Source organism: Elephas maximus, chromosome 6 (assembly GCF_024166365.1).
Source record: "Elephas maximus indicus isolate mEleMax1 chromosome 6, mEleMax1 primary haplotype, whole genome shotgun sequence".
Taxonomy (NCBI): domain Eukaryota; kingdom Metazoa; phylum Chordata; class Mammalia; order Proboscidea; family Elephantidae; genus Elephas; species Elephas maximus.
The window spans coordinates 55451556-55465686 of record NC_064824.1 but is presented as its reverse complement, the minus strand read 5'-3'; the positions used below and the strand labels follow the sequence as shown (position 1 = coordinate 55465686).

General features: G+C 40.6%; 1 protein-coding gene across 6 annotated transcripts in view; it reads left to right on the top strand.

The window, feature by feature from the left end:
* Positions 1-14131, top strand: part of CCDC148 (coiled-coil domain containing 148) — a 263194-nt gene that overhangs the window by 244429 nt on the left and 4634 nt on the right. For 4 of the 6 annotated variants that reach the window (XM_049888810.1, XM_049888808.1, XM_049888812.1 and 1 more), the window contains one exon: positions 11916-12033. The exons of 1 other annotated variant lie outside the window; for it this stretch is intronic. In XM_049888810.1, coding sequence (XP_049744767.1) covers positions 11916-12033 — 118 coding nt within the window. Of the gene's footprint in view, positions 1-11915; positions 12057-14131 lie in introns of all 6 variants that reach the window. One more of the 6 variants, XM_049888813.1, reaches the window with a different exon arrangement.

Here is a 14131-nt window from a genome sequence, read left to right as displayed (position 1 = left end):
ATGCATTTTACTACAGTGTTAATTTGGGCATGGTTATATGTACCAGTTGCCATCAAATCTCCTCTGATGCACGGTGACCCCATGTGTGTCAGAGTAGGACTCTGCTCCATAGGGTTTCCAATGGCTGACTTTTTAGAAGCATATTGCCAGGGCTTTCTTCCAAGGCACCTTTGGGTGGACTCCAACCTCCAATCTTAATCTTTGCAGCTGAGCACATTAACTGTTTGCACCACCCAGGGACTCCAATACTTTACATAACAAGGTACAAGATTTACAAGTGTGGTTTCTTTTTTTTTTTTTTTGGTCTGTTTTTGCCTCCACTGTTGTATCCTGAGTACTTAGGACAGCGGTTGGCACACAGTAGGTGTGCAAAGTAAGTATATGTTGACTAGATGAATTCATTAATCAGTTAAAGAATGGGGTTCTCATAGGAACTTGCCATTATGCCCCACAAAGGAACCAGTAAGAATTCTGAGCTAGAAGAATGGTCTCTGTTGTGGTCTGGCATGAGTTCATCTCTTCTGGTTCTGCAGAGCCTCTGTGAGTCCTCTTTGTTCTGTCCCATACCAATCTGTGCCAGGATCTTATATCAGGGTTCACAATGCTAGTTGCAGAAATTGGTCTCTACTTATGCCATGGCCAGAATTCCCACTGAACAAAGTCTCTCTGCCAGTGTAGTTAGAGGGGTTACACCCACCTAGAGAGCATATATGGAGCAGTGGTTAAGAGCTCAGGCTGCTAACCAAGAGGTCAGTAATTCAAATCCACCAGTCATCCCTTGGAAACCCTACGGGGCAGTTAAACTCTGCCCTCTGGGGTCTATGAGTCAGAGTTGACTTGATTGCAATGGATTTGGTTATGTTTTTTTGTTTGTTTGTTTTTGTGCTTTTTTAAGAATTGTAGAAACCTGCTACTATTAGCCATTTTTCAAAGTCTTTTTTTTCATCTCTTTGTTGCATTAGCTTCTGGTTAGGCTAAAGTTACCTGTGGTTCCAGATAGAAGGGAGGTCAACATTTTGTATTTAATATTTTGTTCCGTTCTTTCCACAGTTTCACTGAAGCAAAAGAGAGGCTGTTACTACAGTTCAAGGTGTTTCCTAATATTTGCATTTAGGCACTCTCTTAGAATACAGTACACACATAAGAAGTACCCTAAATGATACATAAACTCTCCATTTCTACATGAAAGCTTCCTGTTCCTTTGACTACAGTTAGGCCTGGAGGCTTAAACAAAATCCTTTCAGATTATTGTTAATGCCGCGCCTGATTCTGCAGCAGCTGTTGCTTTTGAACAATATGATGTTTCTCTTCCCCCCAGAGAGGACAAAATGCCTCTTTCGCGGCACTCTCCACCTTTGTAGACTCAGGGAGCATGAAACAGGCTGAGGGATGGACCCAGGATTCCTATTTGGGAATTCAGTGCACAGCTTAAAGACTATTGCGTTAAGCCACTTCCTGACATTCACTTTCATAGCAGCAGTTTAATTTGGAGAAAATCTGCCACCTCAAATGGCTAAAAGTATTTATGTGGAAAATTTTCCAAATGATTGACTTTACTGTGTTGCTATTTTCTTTCCCCATGAATATGTGAGTATTTGGCTTTCGCCCAGGAGTTTTTCTGCCTCACTTCTCTTTAGGTAAAGACGTTTCTCTATCCAGAGAAGGAGGAAGGGGCACAGAGAGTTTCTTCCTTTTCAGGAAATTATTATTTGAGTTTAAACCTTAGCATCTGTAAAAATGATGAATTTTAGAGTGTGTCTTCTGTTTTCCTTAAATTTTCCCCTGGCAACTTGTACAAGGCAAGGTCCTGGAAGCTCCATAGACACATCCAAACTCCCTGAGGGACCAAATTGCTGGGCTGAAGGCTGTGGGGACCATGGTCTTGGGAAACATCTAGCTCAATTGGCATAACATAGTTTATAAAGAAAATGTTCTACATTCTACTTTGGTGCATAGCACCTGGGGGCTTAAAAGCCTGTGAGAAGCCGTCTAGGATACTGCACTGGTCTCACCCCTTTGGGAGCAAGGCAGAATGAAGAAAACTAAAGATACAAGGGAAAGATTAGTCCAAGGGACTAATGAACCACATTTACCATGGTCTCCACCAAACTGAACCCAGTACAACTAGATGATGCCCAACTACCACCACTGACTGCTCTGACAGGGTTCACAATAGAGCTGGAAAAAAATGTTGAACAAAATTCTAACTCAAAAAGAAAGACCAGGCTTGCTGGCCTGACAGAGTCTGGAGGAACCCTGGCGAGTATGGCCCCTGGATACCCTTTCAGCTCAGTAATGAAGTTACTCCTGAGGTTCACCCTTCAGCCAAAGAGTGGACAGGCCCATAAAACAAAACGAGACTAAAAGGGCACACCAGTCCAGGGGCAAGGACTAGAAGGCAGGAGGGGACAGGAAAGCTGGCGATAGGGAACCCAAGGTTGAGAAGGGAAAGTGTTAACAAGTTGTGGGGTTGTTAACCACTATGATTAAACAGTATGTGTACTATGAGAAACTAGTTTGTTCTGTAAACCTTCATCTAAAGTATAATTAAAAAAAAAAAAATTTTTCCCCTGGCAAACCTTTAAGGTAGTCAGAGTAATCTTGATGATCACTTTGGAGCCGATGCAACTGTGATCAAGTCTACACTTCCTCTAGCAACCAACCAATTTCTCTTCTTCCTATTGGCGTCAGTCTAATTGAAATGGCTATCTCTACTCTTTCTACCTCCTTGTTGTTTTTGTTAGCTGCCATGGAGTTTGCCCCTGTCTTAGGCTGAATTCTCTAGAGAAGCAAAACCAGTGAAATGTATCTCTCTCTATAAAATATATATATATATATATATATATACACAAATACATATATATAGAGAGAGAGAGATTTACCTCAAGGAAATGGCTCACGTGGTTGTAGAGGCTGGTAAGTCCCAAGTCTGTGGGTCAGGCATCAGGCTGGAGGCTTCTCCTGACTCACAGACTGCAGAAGTTGATGAATTCCAAGATTTGCAACAATACAGCAGGCAGCTTGCTTACGTCCCAAGAACTGAAGGTCAGATGATGATGAGCCAGATGCAGGATCCAGAGTAAGCAAGCAAGCTTTGCCAGAACGTCCATATATATATTGGATGCAGGCTACACCCCGGAGGAAACTCCCCTTACAACTGATTGGCTGATCACATTAGATCACAACATAGAAGATGAATACATCATTACATAACTGCCAAACCACTTTGAATCATGGCCCAGACAAGTTGACACACAACCCTACCTGTCACAGCCCTGAACTCATGGCGACAACATGCACAATGGAAGAACATGTTGTTCAGTTCTGCACTTGGCTGATTTTTGAAAGTAGACCCTCAGGCCTTTCTTCCTAGTCCATTTTATTCTGAAAGCTCTCTGAAACCTATTCAGCTTTATAGCAATACACAAGCCTCCACTGACTAAGAGGCAATGACTGCATGAGAACTGGCTGGTAATTTAACCCTGGTCTCCCACATGGAAAGCAAGAATTCTACCACTGGGTCGCCAATGCCCCCTTCTACGTCCTTTGTTGTTGTTTTTAGGTGCCGTCAAGTCACTGCTGACTCATAGCGACCCATGAACAACAGAACGAGACACTACCCGGTCCTGCACCATCTTCACAATTGTTGTTATGATTGAGCACATTGTTATTGCCACTGTGTGTCAATCTATATCCTTGAGGGTCTTCCTGTTTCTCACTGACGATCTACTTTACCAGGCATGATGTCCTTCTCCAAGGACTGGTCCCTCCTGATAACATGTCCAAAGTGTGTGACGAAGTCTTGCCATCCTTGCTTCTAAGGAGCATTCTGGCTGTACTTCTTTCAAGACAGATTTGTTTCTTCTTCTGGCAGGCCATGATATATTCAGTATTCTTCTCCAATACCATAGTTCAAAGGCATCAATTCTTCTTCAGTGTTCTTTATTCGTTGTCCAACTTTCATATGCATATGAAGTGCTTGAAAACACCATGGCTTGGGTCACAGGAACCTTAGTCCTTAAAGTTAACATCTTTGCTTTTTAACACTTTAAAGAGGTCTTTTACAGCAGATTTGCCCAATACAATATGTCATTTGATTTCTGGACTGCTGCTTCCATGGGCATTGATTGTGGATCCAAGTAAAATGAAATTTTTGACAACTTCAATCTTTTCTCCATTTATCATGATGTTGCTTCTTGGTCCAGTTGTGAAGATTTTTGTTTTCTTTATGTTAAGGTGTAATCCATACTGAAGGCTGTAGTCTTTGATTTTTTCAATAAGTGCTTCAATCCTCTTCATTTTCAGCAAGCAAGGTTGTGTCATCTGCATACCACAGGTTGTTAATTAGTCTTCCTCCAATCCTGATGCCCCGTTCTTCTTCATATAGTCCAGCTTCCTGGATTATTTGCTCAGCATACAGATTGAATAAATATGGCTAAGGGTTTCAACCCTGATACACACCTTCCCTGACTTTAAACCACGCAGTAGCCCCTTGTTCTGTTTGAACGACTACCTCTTAATCTACGTACTGGTTCCTCGTAGGCACAATTAAGTGTTCTGCAGAATTACCATTCCTCACAATGTTATCTATAATTTGTTATGATCCACACAGTAGAATGCCTTTGCACAGTCAATAAAACACAGGTAAACATCTTTCTGTCATTCTCTGCTTTCAGCCAAGATCCACCTGACATCAGCAATGGTATCCCTCGTTCCACATCCTTTTCTAAAGCCAACTTGAATTTCTGGCAGTTCCTTGTCAATGTACTGCTGCAACCGCTTTTGAATGATCTTCAGCAAAATTTTACTTGCATGTGATATTAATGATAAAAAAAAAATGATAGGGTTTGATAATTTCTGCATTCTATTGAATCACCCTTTTTTGGAATAGACACAAATAAGGATCTATTCCAGGCAGTTGGCCAAGTAGCTATCTTCCCAATTTCTTGTCATAGATGAGTGAACACCTCCAACGCTGCATCCGTTTGTTGAAACGTCTCAATTGGTATTCCATCAATTCCCCGAGCCTTGTTTCTTGCCAATGCTGTCAGTGCATCTTGGACTTCTTCCTTCAGTACCATTGGTTCTTTTTTTTTTTTATTGTGCTTTAAGTGAAAGCTTACAAATTAAGTCAGTCTCTCACACAAAAACCCATATACACCTTGCTACGTGCTCCCAATTGCTCTCCCCCTAATGAGACAGCCCGCTCCCTCCCTCCACTCTCTTTTCGTGTCCATTTCGCCAGCTTCTAATCCCCTCTACCCTCTCATCGTCCCTCCAGGGAGGAGATGCCAACATAGTCTCAAGTGTCCACCTGATCCAAGAAGCTCACTCCTCACCAGCATACCTCTCCAACCCACTGTCCAGTCTAATCCCTGTCTGAAGAGTTGGCTTTGGGAATGGTTCCTGTCCTGGGCCAACAGAAGGTCTGGGGACCATGACCACTGGAGCCCTTCCAGTCTCAGTCAGACCATTAAGTCTGGTCTTTTTACAAGAATTTGTGGTCTGCATCCCACTGCTTTCCTGCTCCCTCAGGGGTTCTCTGTTGTGTTCCCTGTCAGGGCAGTCATCGGTTGTAGCTGGGCACCATCTAGGTCTTCTGGTCTCAGGCTGATGTAGTCTCTGGTTTATGTGGCTGTTTCTGTCTCTTGGGCTCATAATTACCTTGTGTCCTTGGTGTTCTTCATTCTCCTTTGATCCAGGTGGATTGAGACCAATTGATGCATCTTAGATGGCCACTTGCTAGCGTTTGAGACCCCAGATGCCACTGTCCAAAGTGGGATGCAGAATGTTTTCTTAATAGATTTTATTATGCCAATTGACTTAGATGTCCCCTGAAACCATGGTCCCCAAACCCCCGCCCCAGTACCATTGGTTCTTGATCATATGCTACCTCCTGAAACGGTGGAACATTAACCTGTTCTTTTTGGTACAGTGACTCTGTGTATTCCTCCCATCTTCTTTTGATACTTTCTGCCTCATTTAATATTTTCCCAGTAGAATCCTTCAATATTGTAACTCAAGGCTTGAATTTTTTGTTCAGTTCTTTTCAGCTTGAGAAAAGCCAAGCGTGTCCTTCTCTTTTGGTTTTCTAACTCAAGGTCTTTGCACATTCCATTATAATACTTTGTTTTCTCTAGCCACTTCGAAATCTTCTGTTTAGCACTTCTATTTCATCATTTCTTCCCTTTCACTTTAACTACTCTACCTTCAAGAGCAAGTTTCAGAGTCTCTTCTGACATCCACTTTGATCTTTTCTTTCTTTCCAGTCTTTTTAATGACCTCTTGCATTCTTCGTGTGTGATGTCCTTGATGTCATCCTACAACTTCTCTTGTCTTTGGTAATTAGTGTTTAATGAGTCAAATCTATTCTTAAGATGGTCTCTAAATTCAGGTGGAATATACCCAAGGTTGCGCTTTGGTTCTTGTGGACTTATTCTAGTTTTCTTCAGCTTCAACTTGAGCTGCATATGACCAATTAATGGTCTGTTTCACAGTCAGTCCCTAGCCTTGTTCTGACTAATGATATTGACCTTTTTCATCATCTCTTTCCACAGATGTAGTCCATTTGATTCTGTGTATTCCATGTGGTGAGGTCCATGTGTATAGTTGCTGATTATGTTGGTGAAAAAAAGCATTTGCAATGAAGATGTCACTGATCTTGCAAAATTCTATCAGAAGGTCTCCAGCATCATTTCTATCACCAAGGCCATAATTTCCATCTACTGTTCCTTCTTCTTTGTTTCCAGCTTTCACATTCCAATCACCAGTAATTATCAATGCATCTCGATGGCATATTTGATCAATTTCAGACTACAGAAGTTGGTAAGAATCTTTGATTTCCTCATCTTTGGCGTTAGTGGTTGGTGTGTATATTTGATTAATAGTCATATTAACTGGTCTTCTTGTAGGCATATGTATATTATCCTGTCACTGACAGCATTGTACTTCAGGATAGATCTTGAATTCTTCTTTTTGATGGTGAATGAGATGCCATTCTTCTTCAATTTTCCTGGCACAGTAGGCCATATGATTGTCCAATTCAAAATGGCCAATACCAGTCCATTTCAGCTAACTAATACCTAGGAAATCTATATTTATGCGTTCCATTTCATTTTTGACAACTTCCAATTTTCCTAGATTCATACTTCATACATTCCACGTTCCTATTATTAACCGATGTTTGCAGCTGTTTCTTCTCATTTTAGGCATGCCATATCAGCAAATGAAGGTCCCAAAAGCTTAATTCTATCCGCATCATGAAGGTCAACTCTAAGGAGGCAGTTCTTTCCCAGTCATATTTTGAGTTCCTTCCAACCTGAGGAGCTCATCTTCTGACACTATATCAGACAGTGTTCTGCTGCTATTCACAAGGTTTTCACTGGCTAATATTTTCAGAAGTAGACCACCAGGTCCTTCTTCCTAGTCTGTCTTAGTCTAGAAGCTTAGCTGAAACCTGTCCACCATGGGTGACCCTACTGGTATTTGAAATACTGGTGGCATAGCTTCCAGTATCACAGTAACATGCAAGTCACCACAGTACAACAAAATGAGAGACGTGTGAGGCCTACCTTCTTACTTCCCACTAATTCTTCAGCACTGCCTCTCCATTGAATGCTCTTACCAAGATCACCAATGACTCCCTGTTATTTAATCCAACAATTATTCTGAATTATAATTGTTCTTTTTATAGCATTTGCCAAAGTTGGTTGCTTTTTTTCTTCCTTCTTTTGAAACACTTCTTCTCTTCATTTCCCCAAATAGTTTCTTCTTCATCTGTCCCTTTCTTAAGTGTTTTCTTGGGAATCAATCCTAGGCCTACTTTACTTTTTACTCTAGATTCTCTTCCTGAATTATGCCATCTGTACCCCAGCTTCATTTTCATTCTATTGATAAAGACTCCCAATCTCTATTCCCAGCCCGGCTTATATTCAGTGCTTGAATTGAATAGAACCTCATTAGGGAGGCTGTGTCATGCCTTAATGAAAATGGATCTTGTGCACTCATGTCTATGTCTAAACTGAACCTAATACCATCTCTTTCTTGTTCCTTGCTTAAATTCCCAGTCTTGGTGAGGGACACCAGTCTCACTTGCAAGACAGAAACCTTGACTTCTTTTTCTTTATATCTTTTCCTCTCTCCTGTAAAATAAATGAACAATTTCTATTTATTCCATCTCCTACATAACTTCTAAATCTACATCTTCTCCCTACCTCCCACTGCACCCCTCCACTCACCCTAGTTCTAAAAACCATCAACTTGTACCTGGATTACTTTCTCTGGTCTTACCTCCTGGCAGTCCATCCTCCATTTTACTGAAGAGATTTTTGAAAGGCAAATATGATTAAAAGCTTTCATGCTTGCCACATCCCCATAATCTGGCCCTTCTTGCCTCTGTAGCCTCAACTCTTGGCACTCCCCACCTTCCTTTGTTCATTTTTGGTTATACCAAATTTCTTTCTGTTCTGCAAACATACTGTGCTCTCTCATGCCTGAGCCTTCAGACACTGTTTCTTTTGCTTGGAACATCCTTTCTATTCTCTCATCATCTAGTGAATTCCCACCCCTTTTTGGGTCTCAACTTCACATGACTTCCTTTGATATGATCGCTGAAGCACCTGTGTCTGGCATAGATACCTCTCCCATGGCCTCTGCTTCCATTGTCCCACCAAAGCATGAACTATCCTGTATCATAATTGCCTGGGTCTTTTTGTTTCCATTAGATTGTCAGCTCTGTGAGGATAGGAACATGTCTCTTATGTTGTACTCCCAAGGCCTAGTATAGCCCTCCAGACAGAGCAGGTGCTCAATAAATATTTGTTAAACAAACAAGTGTGCCTTACAGTAAACAATGAGCCAGCCATCTTGACAACACAGGTGAGAATGCCTTACTCTTATTTGCAATTTCATCCTCACTAGTCAAGGTCCCCTGACTAGAATAACTATTACTTTTCCACAAAGCAGGCAAAAACTTTGTTGCATCAAGGCAACTTATGTATCCCAAAGGAAATGAAACTTTCCAAAAGTTCTGAGAATTTGCATACGGTAATTGTCAAATCCCAGGGTATCTTTTAATTAAACCTTCACAATAGTTCACCTAGCTTATACTCAGTGCTTAAATTGAGTAGAACCTTATTAGGAAGGCTGTGTCATGCCTTAGTGAAAATGGAAAGAATGAGAAATATAGCTTTCCATGACATGAAGGCATAAGAGAAAGGGAGCAATCTGGTCTGTGGGCTCTTGAATCTGGTCGTCTTGGCTGTACTGACTTATGAGATTGGATATGATGGGGAGGACATTCTAAGCCATTAAAGGAGTTTGGGCTTTTCCTTCTAAATCCTATTCTGGGTTTTGTATTTCACAAAGATCCACTGCGTCCTTCCCTCCTTTCCCTTTCCTGTGCTGCTTCTTTAATTCTGGCCTCAGGAGCAACTATTTTTAAGGAGTTTTCCTCTCTAGGAATTTTTCCTGAGGGAACTATACGATTACCTGGCTTTGCCCACCAGTACTTCTCTAGGCTTCGCTGTATATGTCACTCATTCACTCACTCTCTTCTAGCTACCCTGAACTCTTCACATCCCATGACCATGACTAGGGAGGGGCAAGCAAAGCACCCAAGGTGCAAAGTTTAAAGAGGCTCTCAATCTTAGGCACTGACCCTGCCCTTGCCTGGGCCTGGAAGTGAGTGCCTCCTTGAATTTTGTACCCTAGGCACCTCCTTTGCCCCATCCTAGTCCAACTCTCTCTGCCTAGAAGGCCAACTTCCCCCCTGCCCTAATCCATCATTGCTTCTCCGAATTCTAAGGCTTCAAGATACTGCCTCCTCTACAAAGCTCTTGCTGAACCCTGCCACTTCTTCCCAGAACCCAGCAAATGAGCATCTCATCCTTCTCCAAATTCTCAGCTGACATTTTTTTATAACTCTCCAGGGTACTGTATGGCTCGTTAGTTCTTTGAGTATGTCTTTTTGTTGCCATATTAAACTATAAACTTCTGAGGGCAGAGGCTTTTTCTCAGCATACCCACAATATCTATCACAGGATTTGGCATATGGTAGGTATTCAGATGTTGGTAGGAGGGGGGATAGAGAAAAGGAAGAAGAGAGAATAGTACTTGATTGCATGGGGGCATGGGCTTTGGGATCAGTCAACCAGGGTTTGATTTCTGGCTCTGCCACTTACGAAGTGAAACCTTGGTCGTTATACCACCTGTCTGTTCCTCTATTTCTTTGTAACATGGGGTCAATAATGATACCCCAGTGTTGGATTGCTGTGAAGTCCAAATGAGCTAAAACATATAAAGTGCTTAGGATAAGACCTGGTGCCTAGTAAATGCTCAGTAAATGTTTGAATCAAGAATATAAAGGGCTTAGTGAAGAAGCCCTGGCGGCACAGTGGTTAAGAGCTACAGTGAGCTATGGCTGCTAACCAAAATGTTGGCGGTTTGAATCTACCAGCCACTCCCTGGAAACCCTATGGGGCAGTTCTGCTCTATCCTATAGGGTCAACTATGAGTTGGAATTGATTCAACAGCAACAAGTTTGGCTTTTTTGGTTTAATGAAGGTATGAGGAACCCTGGTGGTACAATGGTTGAGCACTCAGTTACTAATCAAAAGGTTGGCAGTTTCAACCCACTAGCTGCTCCATGGGAGCAGGGAGACTTGGCAATCTGCTCCTGTAAAGACTTTAGCCCAGGAGACCCTATGGGGCAGTTCTGCTCTGTCATATGGGGCCACTATGAGTTGGAATTGACTCAATGGCATACAACAGCAGTGAAGATATAGCCATAGGAAATGCAGGTTTACATGCTAAGTGCAAAGAGTATTTGTGATGGATGTCTCAAAGAAAGTTAAGTCTAAACCATTAATGATTGAAGACAGAAGCAATGGCCTAATACTTTTACAAGAACCCAGGTACCTCCTTTTTTGAAAAGAAGAATCCCATCTCTATAATTCAATAGAAAAATAGCTTGGGTGAGAAAATTGTAAGGAAGGCTGCCAAAGAAAGGTAGTGGAGGAAGGCCAAATGAGCTTGGAGTATTAAACCAGATATTTAAATATGCCCTGTTTTAATACCTGCTGATTTAAGGGGTGTGGAAACATAATGTGAAGGAAAGTCATGTTTTTGCTGCCATCTACAGATGTCAAAGTGCAATTTTTAAATTTCCTTAACATACACAGACACAGACAGACAGACAGACACACACACGAACATATTCTGTTGATAAAATGAGTGATGATACAAAGCTTGGTGTAAGTTCTAGTAACTGAGATCATCACTGGTTAAGAGCTCGGCTGCTAACCAAAAAGTTGGCAGTTTGAATCCACCAGCTGCTCCTTGGAAACTCTGTGGGGCCGTTCCCCTCTGTGCTATAGGGTTGCTATGAGTAGGAATTAAATCAACTTGATGGCAACCGGTTTTTTAATTATATTATAGTTTTTTAACTTCTATAAAATAAAATATAGTATTTTATTCTTTCTAAAAATATTTACACTTCATCAGTAATATAGCCTTTTTAACACTTCAAATTGTGTTAAAAATTCTCAGGAGAAGAGTGCTATAATAACCCACCCAGGAGATGGCTGTCCCTTAGGGTGTGTTAGTTGCAGCTGTGGCAGGCAGCAGAAAGTTAGAGAGTTAACGAAGTCATTTCACTGGGTAAAGAGTTCCACCCGACTTCACTCCACCCTTCCCTGCTCCATGAATGCAGTTCTCTGGTTGTTATTAGAATTTCTGTAAATTGCATTTAAAACAAGTGTCTTTTATGATTTAGATTTGAGAAGTCAACCCAAAACAAGTAAGAACAAAATGTCATGGTGATGTCACCTCTGAAATGCCTTCTGCCTTTATTCTCCTTCACCATTTCCAAGATTATTATGATGTTTTCCCAACTCCTCTACCATTATTTCTTAAAGGGTTAAATATAGACAAGAATTATTGGAAAAGCGTTTGATGGAGAAAAAAGAAGCGGCCCTTCAAGAAGCACACGCAGAAGAAGGGAGAGAGAGGCAGCTAGAAGCCCTCAGGAAACAGGTGTTTTTAATTTGGATATCTTCGTGAGTAGTTTAAAATAAAGTTTCCAAGTGCATTTAATAACATTATTACTATGGCTTTTTTTTTTTTTATGACTTAGTTTATGACATCTGCTATATAAAATATAACTTTTCCAAACTGGGACACCGATGTTCATTCGTGGGAGCAATTAGATCTATGTTGAACCATTCCCAGTTTCTCAGTATGTTAATTTTATCAGCACCTTTTAAAAGGCTCTCCCAAGGTTCAAATGTTTCCGTATCACCTCTAGTTTATTAGTGAAATGGTATCCGCTTACAACAGTGAAGCTCTGCCTCTAGTCAAAGAATTTTACTGTCCTCCAAAAACCCTGTGGAGTGCTAACAACATAATACTCTTTGAGGTGGAAACCTCTACTTGGAAATATCCCAGTCAACAAACATGTTACAAACCACTTTTTAAAAACAATACCATTTTTTGTGGAGAAATAAAAACATCCCATTGTCTTGCCGAGTAAAAGTAGGCGAAAGTAGAAAGTAAATGGAAGAACAGGAATTTACAAGTTTGGGAAATGTGATAAAATAGTCTTACTTGGTAATATTTCAGTTTTGAACCCAGAAGTGATTGGTTCAGCTCCCAAACAGTGATGTCTTCACTGATACCATTTCCCAGCTGATGGCAAATGACTGATTTCCCTCCTGTGTCAGTGAAGCAACATAGCATGGTGGATGAGAACTTGGCCTCTGGTACCCGGTTCTGCTACTCACAGGCAGAGGAAACTTAGTTCTTTCACTTAACTTCCCTAAGCTTCATTTCCTCATCTGGAAAATGATCATCATAATAGTACCTGCCTCCTAGGTGTATGGTAATGTGAGTTCACATTTACTGAGTGTTTACTAAGTGAAAAGCCCTGTTGTAAATGCTTTTAGGCATTAACTCATTTAATCTTTACAACAATCCTAGGGTGTAGGTATTAGTGATAGTCCCACTTTATGAAAGAGGAAACTGAGGAGACACAAAGGTTGAATGCCTTTCCCAAAGTCACACAGCTTATAAATGTCAGACTGGAGTCAAACCAAGGAAATCTAGTGAAACGATTTAGTATAAATGAAGTATAGATACATGGAACTATTACATCGTCATATTCTTAATTACCATTGGTAAAGCAGGTTATAGAGATAAATTCAAAGCATAGGAATGCAAGTCTTGATCATCCTAGATACAACAAATTTAAATTATTCAATCATTAGAAAATAATGTATTGGCCTTCTGAGAACAAAACTTAATGCCACTGTTACTAAACACATTCTTCTTCAAAATAAGACTTTGATAACTAGAGAGTTTATATGATTAGAATTCCTTCTATCTGCAGACCCATTGAAAGGAGACATACCTGTGCCCATTATCTGTAATCAGTGTTTAGAACTATAGCATAAGGCATTTTGGCCAGGACACTTATAATAATTGAGGTATGTTCAACACCCTGTTGTATCATTGTAGCTTCTAAATGGCATTACAAATGGCATTTTCTTAATGCTAATTCTTGACTTTAGGAATTATCAGACAGGTGTTACTAATGGTGAATATAATTTACAAAATTAGTGGCTTTTCATTAGCGTGCAGGTTTGAATAATCATAAAGGACAAGGGCATTTCGGTTAATATTACTCTGCAGTTTTTCAGTAGAAGGGGAAACAGTTTGTAACAGCCTCTGGAAATCTAGTTGTCTGGTGCATTGGGAATCCACTCATCTTGCCCAATAATGTCAACATTCTTGACTTTACCCAGGAGTGATGTGCTCTAGATTCAGCTTAATCAGATTAAACTTTCTGGAAAGCTTTATAATAGGGTTGTTACCCTAGCCATAAATTGTTAAAGGTTAAAAAGTTGTTATATTATTTCACTTTTGGTTGTTTTCAAGGTGGTTGAATATGTAGGATTTGTGTGTAAGGTTCCCTATGACTTGTATCAGAAGGATAAATTTTTATCTAAATTAATCATCATCTTAATTATTGGTCATTAGCAAGTAATTACACATTATGGCCTTTTAATCTTTTGTTTTTAAACCATTAACACCTTTGTGCATCTATAGGATTGGCCTGCTTTTAGTATTCTTTCTG